This window comes from Rattus norvegicus, chromosome 1, assembly GCF_021556685.1.
Source record: "Rattus norvegicus strain SHRSP/BbbUtx chromosome 1, alternate assembly SHRSP_T2T, whole genome shotgun sequence".
Taxonomy (NCBI): Eukaryota; Metazoa; Chordata; class Mammalia; order Rodentia; family Muridae; genus Rattus; species Rattus norvegicus.
Window position 1 is genome coordinate 121,397,292 of NC_141534.1, and position 22,038 is coordinate 121,419,329.

The 22,038-nt window shown below is 41.7% G+C and overlaps 1 protein-coding gene, 5 non-coding genes and 1 pseudogene across 6 annotated transcripts; all 7 read right to left on the bottom strand.

The window, feature by feature from the left end:
- Window positions 1-3,082: 3,082 nt before the first annotated feature.
- LOC120100292 (small nucleolar RNA SNORD115) lies at window positions 3,083-3,161 on the bottom strand. The gene has a single exon (XR_015656649.1). It is a non-coding gene; the product is annotated as a small nucleolar RNA SNORD115 (small nucleolar RNA).
- On the bottom strand, window positions 3,137-20,171 carry LOC148007369 (uncharacterized). Its single transcript, XM_087603570.1, has 10 exons — window positions 20,088-20,171; window positions 19,820-19,863; window positions 18,412-18,519; window positions 17,995-18,038; window positions 16,156-16,199; window positions 14,735-14,826; window positions 14,479-14,557; window positions 14,318-14,361; window positions 5,953-6,072; window positions 3,137-3,337 (listed from the first exon to the last, which is right to left on the bottom strand). Exons 1-10 carry the CDS (start codon window positions 20,169-20,171, stop codon window positions 3,214-3,216), a joined length of 783 nt encoding a protein of 260 aa, XP_087459696.1. The 3' UTR covers window positions 3,137-3,213.
- Window positions 5,811-5,896, bottom strand: LOC120100293 (small nucleolar RNA SNORD115; annotated as a pseudogene).
- Window positions 14,601-14,678, bottom strand: LOC120100240 (small nucleolar RNA SNORD115). The gene has a single exon (XR_015656538.1). It is a non-coding gene; the product is annotated as a small nucleolar RNA SNORD115 (small nucleolar RNA).
- LOC120100270 (small nucleolar RNA SNORD115) lies at window positions 16,439-16,516 on the bottom strand. Its single transcript, XR_015656595.1, has one exon. It is a non-coding gene; the product is annotated as a small nucleolar RNA SNORD115 (small nucleolar RNA).
- LOC120100268 (small nucleolar RNA SNORD115) lies at window positions 18,278-18,355 on the bottom strand. The gene has a single exon (XR_015656627.1). It is a non-coding gene; the product is annotated as a small nucleolar RNA SNORD115 (small nucleolar RNA).
- Window positions 20,103-20,180, bottom strand: LOC120100269 (small nucleolar RNA SNORD115). The gene has a single exon (XR_015656594.1). It is a non-coding gene; the product is annotated as a small nucleolar RNA SNORD115 (small nucleolar RNA).
- Window positions 20,181-22,038: the final 1,858 nt, after the last annotated feature.

The window sequence follows — 22,038 nt, forward strand, 5'->3', positions numbered from 1 at the left end:
ACCAAATCATTGAAGAAAGGGATCACACATGCTCTTGATCAGTTACACCTATCAAATCTTTCAATTGCTAAACATTGTCAGAAACCAAGGCAAATGTGAAGTTCCCTGAGTAATATTGGAATGACAATACACAAACAGTTACATATACTTTAATCAAATTTTCATGAGACTTGTGCGTTTCAAATTTTATGTGCTAGGCTGTGTTCATTCCTCCCCATTTCCATACTGCATGGTAACAATCAGTTCCCACAGCTGGTAAGTGAATGCTGAAGAGAATCAGTTGCCCAGAAGAAAGTGACAAGTATTTTGGCCATGAATCCCTGAGCGTTAGCACTCAGTGATTGCCATGTGATCAAACTGAGAATGTGAACAAAATTCGTGTGACTAGATCAGTTGGTGTTTGCAAGTATCCCATTGACATCATGTTCCTCTGTCACAAGAGCTCCAGAAACCATCTCCTTGATAGCATTTGTTTTCTGATGAATACTGAAGTAAACTTTAGTAAGATCAAGGATGAAGCAGTGTGAGGACACATTGAAGGGAATTGGTAGCCAAAGCCACACCTTCAACTTCAAGCTCCCATACTGGCTAGGTTCCCTGTGCCTGATACTTTCGTGAAAAATTTCTCCAAGCTCTCTTTGGGGGAATAATTCTTGGAGTGTCTTTTGATGCAGAAAATTTATCACCAATTTCTACATCTCTAAACTAACGTTTTATTCCTGGGTTCTGCTTGCCATTGGAAATCGATCTCTGTGCACCAGCTTGGATTTGTGAGCCTGTTTGTGGAGTGAAATTTCTCCAAATCCAAAAGGTTTATTCATATTCCAGATCCCTCATTTTGTGTAGATAGTATCATCTAGGATCTCTTCCAGGAAATTCAATTTTATGGCTGTATGAACTACAGGTAGAAAGGAATTTCTCTACATTTTTAATTGTGCAGTTCAAAGGGACAGAACATACTGAGAAGTGAAATTCATTTCGGACTGGTATTGCATTATTTTTAATTAAGAAACCTTTGATGGGCTGAAATTATTGGTCCAAATACTGAGGAATATCTTATAGAAGTTCAATCCATTAATCGTGATCATTTCACTCACCTGGGAAGAGTGATCGACTGGATCACAGGGGTGATGCCAGGTGACTGCAAGACATCAGAGCAGAGAGGGTAATGATGAAGGGGTTGGTGTTGCAGACTTGCACACAAGCAGATTATGAGACTGGGTGCTAGTTGGCAGGCAGTGTTTGCCAGCACACTTGCACTAAGATTGTCCAGGTTTCCACAGAGGGGAAAGAGCAGAAGGGCAACAGAGCAGCTCAGATGAGTCCCGCAAGTGGTCCTCAAAGAGACAAAGTAGTGATTGTACCCTGGCTCCCTGGTTGGGCCTCAGCGTAATCCTATTGAGCATGATTTTTTTTTTTTACTCTTTTGTTTAATTTATTTAATACTTAATAATTGTTCTTTGGTTTCCGGGCAAACATCCCCCTTCCCCCTCCCCTTCCTTATGGGTGTTCCCCTCCCAACCCTCCCCCCATTGCCGCCCTCCCCCCAACAGTCTAGTTCACTGGGGGTTCAGTCTTAGCAGGACCCAGGGCTTCCCCTTCCACTGGTGCTCTTACTCGGATATTCATTGCTACCTATGAGGTCAGAGTCCAGGGTCAGTCCATGTATAGTATTTAGGTAGTGGCTTAGTCCCTGGAAGCTCTGGTTGCTTGGCATTGTTGTACATATGGGGTCTCGAGCCCCTTCAAGCTCTTCCAGTTCTTTCTCTGATACCTTCAACGGGGGTTCTATTCTCAGTTCAGTGGTTTGCTGCTGGCATTCGCCTCTGTATTTTCTATATTCTGGCTGTGTCTCTCAGGAGCTATCTACATCCGGCTCCTGTTGGTCTGCACTTCTTTGCCTCATCCATCTTCTCTAATTGGGTGGCTGTATATGTATGGGCCACATGTGGGGCAGGCTCTGAGTGGGAGTTCCTTCAGTTTCTGTTTTAATCTTTGCCTCTCTCTTCCCTGCCAAGGGAATTCTTGTTCCCCTTTTAGAGAAGGAGTGAAGCATTCACATTTTGATCATCAGTCTTGAGTTTCATTTGTTCTAGGCATCTAGGGTAATTCAAGCATTTGGGCTAATAGCCACTTATCAGTGAGTGCATACCATGTATGTCTTTTTGTGATTGGGTTAGCTCACTCAGGATGATATTTTCCAGTTCCAACCATTTGCCTACGAATTTCATAAAGCCATTGTTTTTGATAGCTGAGTAATATTCCATTGTGTTGATGTACCACATTTTCTGTATCCATTCCTCTGTTGAAGGGCATCTGGGTTCTTTCCAGCTTCTGGCTATTATAAATAAGGCTGCTATGAACATAGTGGAGCAAGTGTCTTTGTTATATGTTGGGGCAACTTTTGGGTATATACCTAAGAGAGGTATAGCTGGGTCCTCAGGTAGTTCAATGTCCAATTTTCTGAGGAACCTCCAGACTGATTTCCAGAATGGTGTACCAGTCTGCAATCCCACCAACAATGGAGGAGTGTTCCTCTTTCTCCACATCCTTGTCAGCATCTGCTGTCACCTGAGTTTTTGATCTTAGCCATTCTCACTGGTGTGAGGTGAAATCTCAGGGTTGTTTTGATTTGCATTTCCCTTATGACTAAAGATGTTGAACATTTCTTTAGGTGTTTCTCAGCCATTCGGCATTCCTCAGCTGTAAATTCTTTGTTTAGCTCTGAACCCCATTTTTTAATAGGGTTATTTGTTTCCCTGCGGTGTAACTTCTTGAGTTCTTTGTATATTTTGGATATAAGACCTCTATCTGTTGTAGGATTGGTACAGATCTTTTCCCAATCTGTTGGTTGCAGATTTGTCCTAACCACAGTGTAGTTTGCCTTACAGAAGCTTTGCTGTTTTATGAGATCCCATTTGTCGATTCTTGATCTTAGAGCATAAGCCATTGGTGTTTTGTTCAGGAAATTTTTTCCAGTGCCCATGTGTTCCAGATGCTTCCCTAGTTTTTCTTCTATTAGTTTGAGTGTATCAGATTTGATGTGGAGGTCCTTGATCCACTTGGACTTAAGCTTTGTACAGGGTGATAAGCATGGATCAATTCAGCATGATTTTTATGTCATCATCCTGTTCTAGACTTTCTGTTGTCATCATTGACCCAGACACAGGCAGGAGACAACTGTCACTAATTTAATTTCACCTGCACCATGGCTTACCTGGGCTGCCAACACTGCCTCAAAATTTGAATCCTCACTTGCAAGTGCAGAGGATACAAGGGCACAGCGCTCTTGTGTGGAATAAGGGGAGACCTAGCTTGAATTTGAAGGCTGTCCTCTCTAAAAAGGAAAGAGCAAGAAGTGAGGGCAATTGTATCCCTTCAGTTCATACAATCATGTTAATTTTAAGGAGACTGTTTAAGAAGTCTAATGTATGATGCCACTTAGCACAATCACTCTTGTAACATCCACTTCCATGCTGACATTCCCAACACATGGAAAGTTACTTCCCTAAGCGATCAATAGGTCAATAGGTACCCAAAACCAAATCATTGATGAAGGGGATGACACATGCTCTTGATCATATACACCGATCAAATCTTTCAATTGCTAAACATTGTCAGAAACCAAGGCAAAGGTGAAGTTCCCTGAGTAATATGGGGAGGACAATACACGAACAGTTACATATACTTTAATCAAATTCTCAAGAGACTTGTGAATTTCAAATTTTATGTGCTAGGCTATGTTCATTGCTCCCCATTTCCATACTGCATGGTAACAATCAGTTCCCACAGCTGGTAAGTGAATGCTGAAGTGAATCAGTTGCCCAGAAGAAAGCAACAAGTATTTTGGCCATGAATCCCTGAGTGTTAGCACTTAGTGATTGCCATATGATCAAACTGAGAATGTGAACAAAATTCCTGTGACTACATCAGTTGGTGTTTGCAAGTATTCCATTGCCATTACGATCCTCTGTCCCAAGAGCTCCAGAAACCATCTCCTTGATAGCATTTGTTTTCTGATGAATACTGAAGTAAACTTTAGTAAGATCAAGGATGAAGCAGTGTGAGGACACATTGAAGGGAATTGGTAGCCAAAGCCACACCTTCAACTTCAAGCCCCCGTACTGGCTAGGTTCCCTGTGGCCTGAGAGTTTTGTGAAAAATTTCGGCAAGCTCTCTATGGGGGAATATTTCTTGGGGTTGTCTTTTGATTCATGAAATTAATCGCCAATTTCTACATCTCTAAACTAAAGTCTTATTCCAGGGTTCCCCTTGTCATTGAAAATCGATAGCTGTGCACCAGCTTGGATTTGTGAGCCTGTGTGTGGACTGTAATTTCTCCAAATTCAAAAGGTATATTCATATTCTAGATCCCTCCTTTTGTGTAGATAGTAACATCTAGGATCTCTTCCAAGAAATTCAATTTTATATGTGTATGAACTACAGGTAGAAAGGAATTTTTCTACATTTTTAATTGTGCAGTTCAAAGGGAGAGAACATACTGAGAGGTGAAATTCATTTCTGACTGGTATTGCATTATTTTTAATTAAGAAACCTTTGATGGGCTGAAATTATTGGTCAAAATAATAAGGAATATCTTATAAGAAGTTCAATCCATTATTCGTGAGCATTTCACTCATCTGGGAATAGTGATCCACTGGACCGCAGGGGTGATGCCAGGTGACTGCAAGACATCAGAGCAGAGAGGGTAATGATGACGGGGTTGGTGTTGCAGACTTGCACACAAGCAGATTATGAGACTAGGTGCTAGTTGGCAGGCAGTGTTTGCCAGCACACTTGCACTAAGATTGTCCAGGTTCCCACAGAGGGGAAAGAGCACAAAGGCATCAGAGCAGCTCAGATGTGTCCTAAAAGTGGTCCTCAAAGAGACAAATCACTGCTCGTAACCCTGGCTCCCTGGTTGGGCCTCAGTGTAATCCTATTGAGCATGATTTTTTTTTCACCATCCCACAAGATTTATTCTAGCTATGCATGAACATCCTTCATGCCAGCAGACTAGGGGGAAAAAGCATATGATCATATCAGGAGATTCAGAAAAAGTACCATATAAAATTGTGCTTTGACACCGATTTTTATAGATCTATAAGTACCTATTTTTATTTCTACCCCAAATCTATGCATAACTTCTTGCAATGAGGAAGTTCTATTTTCCTCTTCTTCCTTCTCTGAATTTTTTAAGTTTTCCATACGTCTTTATACATCAAAACACTTATCCAGCTGGACAGTCATGGTGCACTCCTTTAATCCCAGCACTGGTGGGGCAGGGTCAGGCAAATCCAAATCGCTTGAGTTCAAAGCCTGCATTCTTCTACATGTTGACCTCCAGTTGAACCAGCACCATTTGCTGAAAATGCGATCTTTTTTCCATTGGATGGTTTTGGCTCCTTTGTCAAAAATCAAGTGACCATAGGTGTGTGGGTTCATTTCTGGGTCTTCAATTCTATTCCATTGGTCTATCTGTCTGTCTCTGTACCAATACCATGCAGTTTTTATCACTATTGCTCTGTAATACTGTTTGAGTTCAGGGATAGTGATTCCCCCTGAAGTTTTTTTATTGTTGAGGATAGTTTTAGCTATCCTGGGTTTTTTGTTATTCCAGATGAATTTGCAAATTGTTCTGTCTAACTCTTTGAAGAATTGGATTGGTGTTTTGATGGGGATTGCATTGAATCTGTGGATCGCTTTTGGTAAAATGGCCATTTTTACTATATTAATCCTGACAATCCATGAGCATGAGAGATCTTTCCATCTTCTGAGGTCTTCTTCAATTTCTTTCTTCAGTGTCTTGAAGTTCTTATTGTACAGATCTTTTACTTTTGAGCATGATTTTTATGTCATCATCCTGTTCATGACTTTCCATTGTCATCATTGACCCAGACAGAGGCAGGACACAACTGTCACTAATTTAATTTCACAAGCACCATGGCTTACCTGGGCTGGCAGCACTTCCTCAGAATTTGTATCCTCTCTTGCAAGTGTAGAGGATAAAAGGGCACAGCGCTCTTGTGTGGAATAAGGGGAGACCTAGCTGGAATTTGAAGACTGTCCTCTCTAAAAGGAAAGAGCATGATGTGAGACCAATTCTATTGCTTCAGTTAATACAATCATGTTAATTTTAAGGAGACTGTTTAAGAAGTCTAATGTATGATGCCACTGAGTAGAATCACTTCTTAAGTCCCACTTCAATGCTGACATTCCCAACACCCTGGAAAGTTACTTCCCTAAGAGATCAATAGGTCAATAGGTACCCAAAACCAAATCATTGATGAAGGGGATGACTCATGCTCTTGATCATATACACCAATCAAGTCTTTCAATTGCTAAATATTGTCAGAAACCAAGGCAAAGGTGAAGTTCCCTGAGTAATATTGGAAGGACAATACACAAACAGTTACATATACTGTAATCAAATTTTCATGAGACTTGTGCATTTCAAATTTTATGTGCTAGGCTATGTTCATTCCTCCCCATTTCCATACTGCATGGTAACAATCAGTTCCCAGAGCTGGTAAGTGAATGCTGAAGAGAATCCGTTGCCCAGAAGAAAGCAACAAGTATTTTGGCCATGAATCCCTGAGTGTTAGCACTCAGTGATTGCCATGTGATCAAACTGAGAATGTGACCAAAATTCGTGTGACTAGATCAGTTGGTGTTTGCAAGTATCCCATTGACATCACGTTCCTCTGTCCCAAGAGCTCCAGAAACCATCTTCTTGATAGCATTTGTTTTCTGATGAATACTGAAGTAAACTTTAGTAAGATCAAGGATGAAGCAGTGTGAGGACACATTGAAGGGAATTGGTAGCCAAAGCCACCCCTTCAACTTCAAGCTCCCGTACTGGCTAGGTTCCCTGTGCCTGATATTTCGTGGAAAATTTTTCCAAGCTCTCTTTGGTGGAATAATTCTTGGAGTGTCTTTTGATGCAGAAAATTTATCACCAATTTCTACATCTCTAAACTAACGTTTTATTCCTGGGTTCTGCTTGCCATTGGAAATCGATCTCTGTGCACCAGCTTGGGTTTGTGAACCTGTGTGGACTGAAATTTCTCCAAATTCAAAAGGTATATTCATATTCCAGATCCCTCCTTTTGTGTAGATAGTATCATCTAGGATCTCTTCCAAGAAATTCAATTTTATGGCTGTGTGAAATACAGGTAGAAAGGAATTTCTCTACATTTTTAATTGTGCAGTTCAATGGGACAGAACATACTGAGAAGTGAAATTCATTTCTGACTGGTATTGCATTATTTTTATTTTTTTTTATTTTTTTTGAATGATGTGACTTTAGGTTTTCCACATCCTACTTTTTTTTTAAATTTATTTAATACTTAATAATAATTCTTTTGTTTCCGCGCAAACATCCCCCTCCCCTTTCCCCTTCCTTATGGGTGTTCCCTTCCCAACCCTCCCCCTAACAGTCTAGTTCACTGGGGGTTCAGTCTTAGCAGGACCCAGGGCTTCCCCTTCCACTGGTGCTCTTACTAGGATATTCATTGCTACCTATGAGGTCAGAGTCCAGGGTCAGTCCATGTATTGCATTTAGGTAGTGGCTTAGTCCCTGGAAGCTCTGGTTGCTTGACATTGTTGTACTTTTGGGGTCTCGAGCCCCTTTAAGCTCTTCCAGTTCTTTCTCTGATTCCTTCAACGGGGGTCCTATTCTCAGTTCAGTGCTTTGCTGCTGGCATTCGCCTCTGTATTTGCTGTATTCTGGCTGTGTCTCTCAGGAGCGATCTACATCCGGCTCCTGTTGGTCTGCACTTCTTTGCTTCATCCATCTTGTCTAATTGGGTGGCTGTATATGTATGGGCCACATGTGGGGCAGGCTCTGAATGGGTGTTCCTTCAGTCTCTGTTTTAATCTTTGCCTCTCCCTTCCCTGCCAAGGGTATTCTTTTTCCTCTTTTAGAGAAGGAGTGAAGCATTCACATTTTGATCATCCGTCTTGAGTTTCGTTTGATCTAGGGATCTAGGGTAATTCAAGCATTTGGGCTAATAGCCACTTATCAATGAGTGCATACCATGTATGTCTTTCTGTGATTGGGTTAGCTCACTCAGGATGATATTTTCCAGTTCCAACCATTTGCCTACGAATTTCATAAACTCATTGTTTTTGATAGCTGAGTAATATTCCATTGTGTAGATGTACCACATTTTCTGTATCCATTCCTCTGTTGAAGGGCATCTGGGTTCTTTCCAGCTTCTGGCCATTATAAATAAGGCTGTGATGAACATCGTGGAGCACGTGTCTTTTTTATATGTTGGGGCATCTTTTGGGTATATGCCCAAGAGAGGTATAGCTGGATCCTCAGGTAGTTCAATGTCCAATTTTCTGAGGTACCTCCAGACTGATTTCCAGAATGGTTGTACCAGTCTGCAATCCCACCAACAATGGAGGAGTGTTCCTCTTTCTCCGCATCCTCGCCAGCATCTGCTGTCACCTGAGTTTTTGATCTTAGCTATTCTCACTGGTGTGAGGTGAAATCTCAGGGTAGTTTTGATTTGCATTTCCCTTTTGACTAAAGATGTTGAACATTTCTTTAGGTGTTTCTCAGCCATTCGGCATTCCTCAGCTGTGAATTCTTTGTTTAGCTCTGAACCCCATTTTTAAATAGGGTTATTTGTCTCCCTGCGGTCTAACTTCTTGAGTCCTTTGTATATTTTGGATATAAGGCCTCTATTTGTTGAAGGATTGGTAAAGATCTTTTCCCAATCTGTTCTTTGCAGATTTGTCCTAACCGCAGTGTCCTTTGCCTTACAGAAGCTTTGCAGTTTTATGAGATCCCATTTGTCGATTCTTGATCTTAGAGCATAAGCCATTGGTGTTTTGTTCAGGAAATTTTTTCCAATGCCCATGTGTTCCAGATGCTTCCCTAGTTTTTCTTCTATTAGTTTGAGTGTGTCTGGTTTGATGTGGAGGTCCTTGATCCACTTGGACTTAAGCTTTGTACAGGGTGATAAGCATGGATCGATGTGCATTCTTTTACATGTTGACCTCCAGTTGAATAGCACCATTTGCTGAAAATGCTGTCCTTTTTCCATTGGATGGTTTTGGCTCCTTTGTCAAAAATCAAGTGACCATAGGTGTGCGGGTTCATTTCTGGGTCTTCAATTCTATTCCATTGGTGTATCTGTCTGTCTCTGTACCAATACCATGCAGTTTTTATCACTATTGCTCTGTAATACTCCTTGAGTTCAGGGATAGTGATTCCCCCTGAAGTCCTTTTATTGTTGAGGATAGTTTTAGCTCTCCTGGGTTTTTTGTTATTCCAGATGAATTTGCAAATTGTTCTGTCTAACTCTTAGAAGAAATGGATTGGTATTTTGATGGGGATTGCATTGAATCTGCAGATCGCTTTTGGTAAAATGGCCATTTTTACTATATTAATCCTGCCAATCCATGAGCATGGGAGACCTTTCCATCTTCTGAGGTCTTCTTCAATTTCTTTCCTCAGTGTCTTGAAGTTCTTATTGTTCAGATCTTTTACTTGCGTGGCTAAAATGATACCGAGGTACTTTATATTATTTGGGTCTATTATGAAGGGTGTCATTTCCCTAATTTCTTTCTCGGCTTGTTTCTCTTTTGTGTAGAGGAAGGCTACTGATTTATTTGAGTTAATTTTATACCCAGCCACTTTGCTGAAGTTGTTTATCAGCTTTAGTAGTTCTCTGGTTGAACTTTTGGGATCACTTAAATAAACTATCATATCATCTGCAAATAGTGATATTTTGACTTCTTCTTTCCCGATCTGTATGCCCTTGACCTCCTTTTGTTGCCTGATTGCTCTGGCTAGAACTTCAAGAACTATACTGAATAAGTAGGGAGAGAGTGGGCAGCCTTGTCTAGTCCCTGATTTTAGTGGGATTGCTTCAAGTTTCTCTCCATTTAGTTTAATGTTAGCAACTGGTTTGCTGTATATGGCTTTTACTATGTTCAGGTATGGGCCTGGAATTCCTATTCTTTCCAGGACTTTTATCATGAAGGGGTGTTGAATTTTGTCAAATGCTTTCTCAGCATCTAATGAAATGATCATGTGGTTTTGTTCTTTCAGTTTGTTTATATAATGGATCACGTTGATTTTTTTCCGTATATTAAACCATCCCTGCATGCCTGGGATGAAGCCTACTTGATCATGGTGGATGATTGTTTTGATGTGCTCTTGGATTCGGTTTGCCAGAATTTTATTGAGTATTTTTGCATCGATATTCATAAGGGAAATAGGTCTGAAGTTCTCTTTCTTTGTTGGGTCTTTGTGTGGTTTAGGTATAGAGTAATTATGGCTTCATAGAAGGAATCCGGGAGTGATCCATCCGTTTCAATTTTGTGGAATAGTTTGGATAATATTGGTATGAGGTCTTCCATGAAGGTTTGATAGAATTCTGCACTAAACCCATCTGGACCTGGGCTCCTTTTGGTTGGGAGACCTTTAATGACTGCTTCTATTTCCTTAGGAGTTATGGGGTGGTTTAACTGGTTTATCTGTTCCTGATTTAACTTCGGTACCTGGCATTTGTCTAGGAAATTGTCCATTTCCTGTAGATTTTCAAGTTTTGTTGAATATAGGCTTTTATAGTAAGATCTGATGATTTTTTGAATTTCCTCTGAATCTGTAGTTATGTCTCCCTTTTCATTTCTGATTTTGTTAATTTGGACACACTCTCTGGGTCCTCTCATTAGTCTGGCTAAGGGTTTATCTATCTTGTTGATTTTTTCAAAGAACCAACTTTTGGTTCTGTTGATTCTTTCTATGGTCCTTTTTGTTTCTACTTGGTTGATTTCAGCTCTGAGTTTGATTATTTCCTGCCTTCTACTCCTCCTGGGTGTATTTGCTTCTTTTTGCTCTAGAGCTTTTAGGTGTGCTGTCAAGCTGCTGACATATGCTCTTTCCCGTTTCTTTCTGCAGGCACTCAGCGCTATAAGTTTTCCTCTTAGCACAGCTTTCATTGTGTCCCATAAGTTTGGGTATGTTGTACCTTCATTTTCATTAAATTCTAAAAAGTTTTTAATTTCTTTCTTTATTTCTTCCTGACTAGGTTATCATTGAGTAGAGCATTGTTCAATTTCCACGTATATGTGGGCATTCTTCCCTTATTGTTATTGAAGACCAGTTTTAGGCCGTGGTGGTCTGATAGCACGCATGGGGTTATTTCTATCTTTCTGTACCTGTTGAGGCCCGTTTTTTGACCAACTATATGGTCAATTTTGGAGAAAGTACCATGAGGAGCTGAGAAGAAGGTATATGCTTTTGCTTTAGGATAGAATGTTCTATAAATATCCGTTAAGTCCATTTGGCTCATGACTTCTCTTAGTCTGTCTACGTCTCTGTTTAATTTCTGTTTCCATGATCTGTCCATTGTTGAGAGTGGGGTGTTGAAATCTCCCACTATTAATTTGTGAGGTGCAATGTGTGTTTTGAGCTTTAGTAAGGTTTCTTTTACGGATGTAGGTGCCCTTGTATTTGCGGCATAGATATTTAGGATTGAGAGTTCAACTTGGTGGATTTTTCCTTTGATGAATATGAAGTGTCCTTCCTTATCTTTTTTGATGACTTTTAATTGAAAATTGATTTTATTTGATATTAGAATGGCTACTCCAGTTTGCTTCTTCTGACCATTTGCTTGGAAAGTGGTTTTCCAGCCTTTCACTCTGAGGTAGTGTCTGTCTTTGTGTCTGAGGTGTGTTTCCTGTAGGCAGCAGAATGCAGGGTCCTCGTTGCGTATCCAGTTTGTTAATCTATGTCTTTTTATTGGGGAGTTGAGGCCATTGATGTTGAGAGATATTAAGGAATAGTGATTATTGCTTCCTGTTATATTCATATTTGGATGTGAGGTTATGTTTGTGTGCTTTTCTTCTCTTTGTTTTGTTGCCAAGACGATTACTTTCTTGCTTCTTCTAGTGTATAGCTTGCCTCCTTATGTTGGGCTTTACCCTTTATTATCCTTTGTAGTGCTGGTTTTGTAAAAAGATATTGTGTAAATTTGGTTTTGTCATGGAATATCTTGGTTTCTCCATCTATGTTAATTGAGAGTTTTGCAGGATACAGTAACCTGGTCTGGCATTTGTGTTCTCTTAGGGTTTGTATGACATCTGTCCAGGATCTTCTGGCCTTCATAGTTTCTGGCGAAAAGTCTGGTGTGAATCTGATAGGTCTGCCTTTATATGTTACTTGACCTTTTTCCCTTACTGCTTTTAATATTCTTTCTTTATTTTGTGCGTTTGGTGTTTTGACTATTATGTGACAGGAGGTGTTTCTTTTCTGGTCCAATCTAATTGGAGTTCTGTAGGCTTCTTGTATGCCTATGGGTATCTCTTTTTTTAGGTTAGGGTAGTTTTCTTCTATGATTTTGTTGAATATATTTACTGGTCCTTTGAGCTGGGAGTCTTCACTCTCTTCTATACCTATTATCCTTAGGTTTGATCTTCTCATTGAGTCCTGGATTTCCTGTATGTTTTGGGCCAGTAGCTTTTTCTGCTTTACATTACCTTTGACAGTTGAGTCAATGATTTCTATGGAATCTTCTGCTCCCGAGATTCTCTCTTCCATCTCTTGTATTCTGATGGTGAAGCTTGTATCTACAGCTCCTTGTCTCTTCTTTTGGTTTTCTATATCCAGGGTTGTTTCCATGTGTTCTTTCTTGATTGCTTCTATTTCAATTTTTAATTCCTTCAACTGTTTGATTGTGTTTTCCTGGAATTCTTTCTGGGATTTTTGCGATTCCTCTCTGTAGGCTTCTAGTTGTTCTCTAAGGGAGTTCTCCACGTCTTTCTTGAAGTCCTCCAGCATCATGATCAAATACGATTTTGAAACTAGATCTTGCTTTTCTGGTGTGTTTGGATATTCCATGTTTATTTTGGTGGGAGAATTGGGCTCCGATGATGGCATGTAGTCTTGGTTTCTGTTGCTTGGGTTCCTGCGCTGGCCTCTCGCCATCAGATTATCTCTAGTGTTACTTTGTTCTGCTATTTCTGACAGTGGCTAGACTGTCTTATAAGCCTGTGTGTCAGGAGTGCTGTAGACCTGTTTTCTGTTTTCTTTCAGCCAGTTATGGGGACAGAGTGTTCTGCTTTCGGGCCTGTAGTTTTTCCTCTCTACAGGTCTTCAGCTGTTCCTGTGGGCCTGTGTCTTGAGTTCACCAGGCAGGTTTCTTGCAGGGAAAAAGTTGGTCCTACCTGTGGTTCCAAGGCTCAAGTTTGCTCATGGGGTACTGCCTAAGTCCTCTCTGAGGCGGCAGGAACCGGGAAGATCTGTGCCGCTCTTTCCGGGAGCCTCTGTGCACCAGGGTTCCAGATGGCGTTTGGTGTTTTCCTCTGGCGCCTGGATGTGCGCAGAGTGCAATCTCTTCTGGTTTCCCAGGTGTGTCTGCCTCTCTGAAGGTTTAGCTCTCCCTCCCACGGGATTTGGGTGCAGAGAACTGTTTATCCAGTCTGTTTCCTTCAGGTTCCGGCGGTGTCTCAGGCGCAGAGGTCCTGCCGCTCCTGGGCAATCCCTTTTGGGAACCCAGAGGCCTTATACAGTTGCCTCTTGGGCCAGGGATGTGGGCAGGGGTGGGCAGTGTTGGTGGTCTCCTCTGCTCTGCAGCCTCAGGAGTGCCCACCTGACCAGGTGGTGAGGTCTCTCTCCCACGGGGTTTGGGAGCAGAGAGCTGCTGCGGGCTGGGATCCGCGGGTGTGGGACTTCCATTACAAACAGGAAGTGCCCGGTCCTAGAGGAATTTTGCCTCTGTGTGTCCTGAGTTCACAAGGCAGGTTTCCTGCAGGGGAAAAGTTGGTCCTACCTGTGGTTCCAAGGCTCAAGTTTGCTCGTGGGGTACTGTCTAATTCCTCTCTGCAGCGGCAGCAACTGGGAAGATCTGAACTGCTCTTTCCGGGAGCCTCCGTGCACCAGGGTTCCAGATGGCATTTGGTGTTTTCCTCTGGCTTCTGGACATGTGCAGAGTGCAGTCTCTTCTGGCCTCCCAGGCACGCCCGCCTCTCTGAAGGTTTAGCTCTCCCTCCCACGAGATTTGGGTGCAGAGAACTGTTTATCCAGTCTGTTTCCTTCAGGTTCCGACGGTGTCTCAGGCACAGAGGTCCTGCCGCTCCTGGGCCCTCCCCTTCGGGAACCCTGAGGCCTTATACAGTTGCCTCTTGGGCCAGGGATGTGGGCAGGGGTGGGCAGTGTTGGTGGTCTCCTCCGCTCTGCAGCCTCAAGAGTGCCCACCTGACTAGGTGGTGAGGTCTCTCTCTCACGGGGTTTGGGAGTAGAGCAAGGAATATCTTATAAGAAGTTCAATCCATTAATCGTGATCATTTCACTCACCTGGGAATAATGATCCACTGGAAAGCAGGGATGATGCCAGGTGACTGCAAGACATCAGAACAGAGAGGGTAATGATGACGGGGTTGGTGTTGCAGACTTGCACACAAGCAGATTATGAGACTAGGTGCTAGTTGGCAGGCAGTGTTTGCCAGCACACTTACACTAAGATTGTCCAGGTTAACACAGAGGGGAAAAAACACAAGGGCATCAGAGGAGCTCAGATGAATCCCGCAAGTGGTCCTAGAAGAGACAAAGTAGTGCTTGTAACCCTGTCTCCCTGGTTGGGCCTCAGCGTAATCCTATTGAGCATGATTTTTATGTCATCATTCTGTTCTTGACTTTCTGTTGTCATCATTGATCCAGACACAGGCAGGACACAACTGTCAATAATGTAATTTCACTTGCAACATGGCTTACCTGGGCTGCCAACACTGCCTCAGAATTTTAATCCTCACTTGCAAGTGCAGAGGATACGAGGGCACACACTTTTGTGTGAAATAAGAGGAGACCTAGCTTGAATTTGAAGACTGTCCTCTCTAAAAAGGAAAGAGCAAGATGTGAGGGCAATTGTATCCCTTCAGTTCATACAATCATGTTAATTTTAAGGAGACTGTTTAAGAAGTCTAATGTATGATGCCACTGAGTAGAATCACTTCTTCAGTCCCACTTCCATGCTGACATGTCCAACACCCTTGAAAGTTACTTCCCTAAGAAATCAATAGGTCAATAGGTACCCAAAACCAAATCATTGATGAAGGGGATGACACATGCTCTTGGTCATATACACCGATCAAATCTTTCAATTGCTAAACATTGTCAGAAACCAAGGCAAATGTGAAGTTCCCTGAGTAATATTGGAAGGACAATACACGAACAGTTGCATGTACTTTAATCAAATTTTCAGGAGACTTGTGCGTTTCAAACTTTATGTGCTAGGCTATGTTCATTCCTCCCAATTTCCATACTGCACGGTAACAATCAGTTCCCACAGCTGGTAAGTGAATGCTGAAGAGAATCAGTTGCCCAGAAGAAAGCGACAAGTATTTTGGCCATGAATCCCTGAGCGTTAGCACTCAGTGATTGCCACGTGATCAAATTGAGAATGTGACCAAAATTCGTGTGACTATATCAGTTGGTGTTTGCAAGTATCCCATTGATATCACGTTCTTCTGTCCCAACAGCTCCAAAAACCATCTCCTTGATAGCATTTGTTTTCTGATGAATACTGAAGTAAACTTTAGTAAGATCAAGGATGAAGCAATGTGAGTATACATGGAAGGGAATTGGTAGTCAAAGCCACACCTTCAACTTCAATCTCCCATACTGGCTAGGTTCCCTGTGGCCTGAGAGTTACGTGAAAAATTTTGCCAAGCTCTCTTTCAGGGAATAATTCTTGGAGTGTCTTTTGATGCAGAAAATTTATCTCCAATTTCTACAAGTCTAAAGTAAAGTCTTATTCCAGGGTTCCCCTTGCCATTGGAAAACGATCTCTGTGCAACAGCTTGGATTTGTGAGCCTGTTTGTGGAGTGAAATTTCTCGAAATTCAAAAGGTATGTTCATAGTCCAGGTCCCTCCTTTTGTGTAGATAGTATCATCTAGGATCTCTTCCAATAAATTCAATTTTAAGGCTGTATTAACAACAGGTAGAAAGGAATTTCTCTACATTTTTAATGGTACAGTTCAAAGGGACAGAACATACTGAGAAGGGAAATTCTTTTCTGACTGGTATTGCATTATTTTAAATTAAGAAACCTTTGAGGGGCTGAAATTATTGGTAAAAATACTGAGGAATATCTTATAAGAAGTTCAATCCATTAATCGTGATCATTTCACTCACCTGGGAATACTGATCCACTGGACCACTGGGGTGATGCCAGGTGACTGCAAGACATCAGAGCAGAGAGGGTAATGATGACGGGGTTGGTGTTGCAGACTTGCACACAAGCAGATTATGAGACTAGGTGCTAGTTGGCAGGCAGTGTTTGCCAGCACACTTGCACTAAGATTGTCCAGGTTTCCACAGAGGGGAAAGAGCACAAGGGCATCAGAGCAGCTCAGATGAATCCCGCAAGTGGTCCTCAAAGAGACAAAGTAGTGCTTGTATACCTGGCTCCCTGGTTGGGCCTCAGCGTAATCCTATTGAGCATGATTTTTATGTCATCATTCTGTTTTTGACTTTCTGTTGTCATCATTGACTCAGACACAGGCAGGACATAACTGTCAATAATGTAATTTCACCTGCACCATGGTTTACCTGGGCTGCCAACACTGCCTCAGAATTTGAATTTTCACTTGCAAGTGCAGAGGATACAAGGGCACAGCTCTCTTGTGTGGAATAAGGGGAGACCTAGCTTGAATTTTAAGACTGTCCTCCCTAAAAAAGAAAGAGGAAGATGTGAGGGCAATTGTATCCCTTCAGTTCATACAATCATGTTAATTTTAAGGAGACTGTTTAAGAAGTCTAATGTATGATGCCACTGAGTAGAATCACTTCTTAAGTCCCACTTCAATGCTGACATTCCCAACACCCTGGAAAGTTACTTCCCTAAGAGATCAATAGGTCAATAGGTACCCAAAACCAAATCATTGATGAAGGGGATGACTCATGCTCTTGATCATATACACCAATCAAGTCTTTCAATTGCTAAATATTGTCAGAAACCAAGGCAAAGGTGAAGTTCCCTGAGTAATATTGGAAGGACAATACACAAACAGTTACATATACTGTAATCAAATTTTCATGAGACTTGTGCATTTCAAATTTTATGTGCTAGGCTATGTTCATTCCTCCCCATTTCCATACTGCATGGTAACAATCAGTTCCCAGAGCTGGTAAGTGAATGCTGAAGAGAATCCGTTGCCCAGAAGAAAGCAACAAGTATTTTGGCCATGAATCCCTGAGCGTTAGCACTCAGTGATTGCCACGTGATCAAACTGAGAATGTGACCAAAATTCGTGTGACTAGATCAGTTGGTGTTTGCAAGTATCCCATTGACATCACGTTCCTCTGTCCCAAGAGCTCCAGAAACCATCTCCTTGATAGCATTTGTTTTCTGATGAATACTGAAGTAAACTTTAGTAAGATCAAGAATGAAGGAGTGTGATGACACATAGAAGGGAATTGGTAGCCAAAGCCACACCTTCCACTTCAATCTACCCTACTGGCTAGGTTCCCTGTGGCCTGAGAGTTACTTGAAAAATTTCGCGAAGCTCTTTTTGGGGCAATAATTCTTGGAGTGTCTTTTGATGCAGAAAATTTATCGCCAATTTCTTCATCTCTAAACTAAAGTCTTATTCCTAGGTTCCCCTTGCCATTGGAAAAGGATCTCTGTGCACCAGCTTGGATTTGTGAGCCTGTGTGTGGACTGAAATTTCTCGAAATTCAAAAGGTATGTTCATATTCCAGATCATTCCTTTTGTTTAGATAGTATCATCTAGGATCTACTCCAAGAAATTCAATTTTATGGCTGTATGAACTACAGGTAGAAAGGAATTTCTCTACATTTTTAATAGTGCCATTCAAAGGGACAGAACATACTGAGAAGTGAAATTCATATCTGACTTGTACTGCATTATTTTTAATTCAGAAACCTTTGATGGGCTGAAATTATTGGTCAAAATACTGAGGAATATCTCATAAGAAGTTCAATCCATTAATCATGATCATTTCACTCACCTGGGAATAGTGATCCACTGGACCGCAGGGGTGATGCCAGGTGACTGCAAGACATCAGAGCAGAGAGGGTAATGATGACCCAGTTGGTGTTGCAGACTTGCACACAAGCAGATTATGAGATTAGGTGCTAGTTGGCAGGCAGTGTTTGCCAGCACACTTGCAATAAGATTGTCCAGGTTCCCACAGATGGGAAAGAGCACAAGGGCATCAGAGCAGCTCAGATTAGTCCCGCAAGTTGTCCTCAAAGAGACAAAGTAGTGCTTGTAATCCTGGCTCCCTGGTTGGGCCTCAGTGTAATCCTATTGACCATGATTTTTATGTCATCATTCTGTTCTTGACTTTCTGTTGTCATCATTGACACAGACAGAGGTCGTACACAACTGCCAATAATGTAATTTCACCTGCACCATGGCTTACCTGGTCTGCCAACACTGCCTCAGAATTTTAATCCTGCAGAGGATATGAGGCACAGCTCTCTTGTGTGGAATCTGAGGAGACCTAGCTTGAATTTTAAGACTGTCCTCCCTAAAAAGAAAGAGCAAGAAGAGAGGGCAATTGTATCCCTTCAGTTCATACAATCATGTTAATTTTAAGGAGACTGTTTAAGAAGTCTAATGTATGATGCCACTGAGTAGAATCACTTCTTCAGTCCCACTTCCATGCTGACATTCCCAACACCCTGGAAAGTTACTTCCCCAAGAGATCAATAGGTCAATAGGTACCCAAAACCAAATCATTGAGGAAGGGGATCACACATGCTCTTGATCAGATACACCGATCATATCTTTCAATTGCTAAATATTGTCAGAAACCAAGGCAAAGGTGAAGTTCCCTGAGTAATATTGGAAGGACAATACAGGAACAGTTACATATACTTTAATCAAATTTTCATGAGACTTGTGCGTTTCAAATTTTATGTGCTAGGCTATGTTCATTTCTCCCCATTTCCATACTGCATGGTAACAATCAGTTCCCACAGCTGGTAAGTGAATGCTGAAGAGAATCTGTTGCCCAGAAGAAAGCGACAAGTATTTTGGCCATGAATCCCTGAGCGTTAGCACTCAGTGATTGCCATTTGATGAAACTGAGAATGTGACCAAAATTCGTGTGACTAGATCAGTTGGTGTTTGCAAGTATCCCATTGACATCACGTTCTTATGTCCCAACAGTTCCAGAAACCATCTCCTTGATAGCATTTGTTTTCTGATGAATACGGAAGTAAACTTTAGTAAGATCAAGCATGAAGCAGTGTGAGTATACATGGAAGGGAATTGGTAGTCTAAGCCACACCTTCAAATTCAATCTCCCGTACTGGCTAGGTTCCCTGTGGCCTGAGAATTATGTGAAAAGTTTTGCCAGCTCTCTTTGTGGAAATAATTCTTGGAGTGTCTTTTGATGCAGAAAATTTATCGCCAATTTCTACAACTCTAAAGTAAAATCTTATTCCTGGGTTCCCCTTGCCATTGGAAAAAGATCTCTGTGCACCAGCTTGGATTTGTGAGCCTGTGTGTGGACTGAAATTTCTCGAAATTCAAAAGGTATGTTCATATTCCAGATCCCTCCTTTTGTGTAGATAGTATCATCTAGAGTCTCTTCCAAGAAATTCAATTTTATGGCTCTATGAACTACAGGTAGAAAGGAATTTCTCTACATTTTTAATAGTGCCGTTCAAAGGGACAGAACATACTGAGAAGTGAAATTCATTTCTGACTTGTATTGCATTATTTTTAATTCAGAAACCTTTGATGGGCTGAAATTATTGGTCAACATACTGAGGAATATCTCATAAGAAGTTCAATCCATTAATCGTGATCATTTCACTCACCTGGGAATAGTGATCCACTGGACCGCAGGGGTGATGCCAGGTGACTGCAAGACATCAGAGCAGAGAGGGTAATGATGACAGGGTTGGTGTTGCAGACTTGCACACAAGCAGATTATGAGATTAGGTGCTAGTTGGCAGGCAGTGTTTGCCAGCACACTTGCACTAAGATTGTCCAGGTTCCCACAGAGGGGAAAGAGCACAAGGGCATCAGAGCAGCTCAGATGAGTCCCGCAAGTGGTCCTCAAAGAGACAAAGTAGTGCTTGTAACCCTGGCTCCCTGGTTGGGCCTCAGCGTAATCCTATTGAGCATGATTTTTATGTCATCATTCTGTTCTTGACTTTCTGTTGTCATCATTGACACAGACAGAGGCAGTACACAACTGCCAATAATGTAATTTCACCTGCACTATGGCTTACCTGGTCTGCCAACACTGCCTCAGAATTTTAATCCTCACTTGCAAGTGCAGAGGATAGGAGGCACAGCTCTCTTGTGTGGAATAAGGGGAGATCTAGCATGAATTTGAAGACTGTCCTCTCTAAAAAGGAAGAAGCAAGATGTGAGGGCAATTGTACCCCTTCAGTTCATACAATCATGTTAATTTTAAGGAGACTGTTTAAGAAGTCTAATGTATGATGCCACTGAGTAGAATCACTTCTTCATTCCCACTTCCATGCTGACATTCCCAACACCCTGGAAAGTTACTTCCCCAAGAGATCAATAGGTCAATAGGTACCCAAAACCAAATCATTGAGGAAGGGGATCACACATGCTCTTGATCAGAATCACCGATCAAATCTTTCAATTGCTAAACATTGTCAGAAACCAAGGCAAAGGTGAAGTTCCCTGAGTAATATTGGAAGGACAATACACGAACAGTTACATATACTTTACTCAAATTTTCAAGAGACTTGTGCGTTTCAAATTTTATGTGCTGGGCTATGATCATTCCTCCCCATTTCCATACTGCATGGTAACAAATCAGTTCCCACAGCTGGTAAGTGAATGCTGAAGAGAATCCGTTGCCCAGAAGAAAGCGACAAGTACTTTGGCCATGAATCCCTGAGTGTTAGCACTCAGTGATTGCCATGCAATCAAACTGAAAATGTGACCAAAATTCGTGGGACTAGATCAGTTTGTGTTTGCAAGTATCCCATTGACAGCACGTTCTTCGGTCCCAACAGCTCCAAAAACCATCTCCTTGATAGCATTTGTTTTCTGATGAATACTGAAGTAAACTTTAGTAAGATCAAGGAAGAAGCAGTGTGAGTATACATGGAAGGGAATTGATAGCCAAAGCAAAACCTTCAACTTCAATCTACCCTACTGGCTAGGTTCCCTGTGGCCGGAGAGGTAAGTGAAAAATTTCGTCAAGCTCTCTTTGGGGAAATAATTCTAGGAGTGTCTTTTGATGCAGAAAATTTATCGCCAATTTCTTCACCTCTAAACTAAAGTCTTATTCCTAGGTTCCCCTTGCCATTGGAAAAGGATCTCTGTGCACCAGCTTGGATTTGTGAGCCTGTGTGTGGACTGAAATTTCTCGAAATTCAAAAGGTATGTTCATATTCCAGATCCCTCCTTTTGAGTAGATAGTATCATCTAGGATCTCTTCCAAGATATTCAATTTTATGGCTGTATGAACTACAGGTAGAAAGGAATTTTCCTACATTTTTAATAGTGCAGTTCAAAGGGACAGAACATACTGAGAAGTGAAATTCATCTCTGACTGGTATTGCATTATTTTTATTTTTATTTTTTTTATTTATTTTTTTTACATTCTTTTTTTTTTATTAACTTGAGTATTTCTTATATACATTTCAAGTGTTATTCCCTTTCCCAGTTTCCGGGCAAACCGCCCCCTCCCCCTCCCCTTCCTTATGGGTGTTCTCCTCCCAACCCTTCCCCCATTGCCGCCCTCCCCCCATAGTCTAGTTCACTGGGGGTTCAGTCTTAGCAGGACCCAGGGCTTCCCCTTCCACTGGTGCTCTTACTAGGATATTCATTGCTACCTATGGGGTCAGAGTCCAGGGTCAGTCCATGTATAGTATTTAGGTAGTGGCTTAGTCCCTGGAAGCTCTGGTTGCTTGGCATTGTTGTACTTTTGGGGTCTCTAACCCCTTCAAGCTCTTCCAGTTCTTTCTCTGATTCCTTCAACGGGGGTTCTATTCTCAGTTCAGTGCTTTGCTGCTGGCATTCGCCTCTGTATTTGCTGTATTCTGGC

Coding starts and splice junctions, on each gene's coding strand:
- LOC148007369 (XM_087603570.1), bottom strand. CDS start 20,171: ATGACAACAGAAAGTCAAGAACAGAATGATGACATAAAAATCATGCTC. Junction 16,200..17,994: donor CAGTGGATCACTATTCCCAG/GTGAGTGAAATG, acceptor GATGTCTTGCAG/TCACCTGGCATCACCCCAGT. Junction 6,073..14,317: donor CAGTGGATCATTATTCCCAG/GTGAGTGAAATG, acceptor CTTTCCTTTTAG/AGAGGACAGTCTTCAAATTC.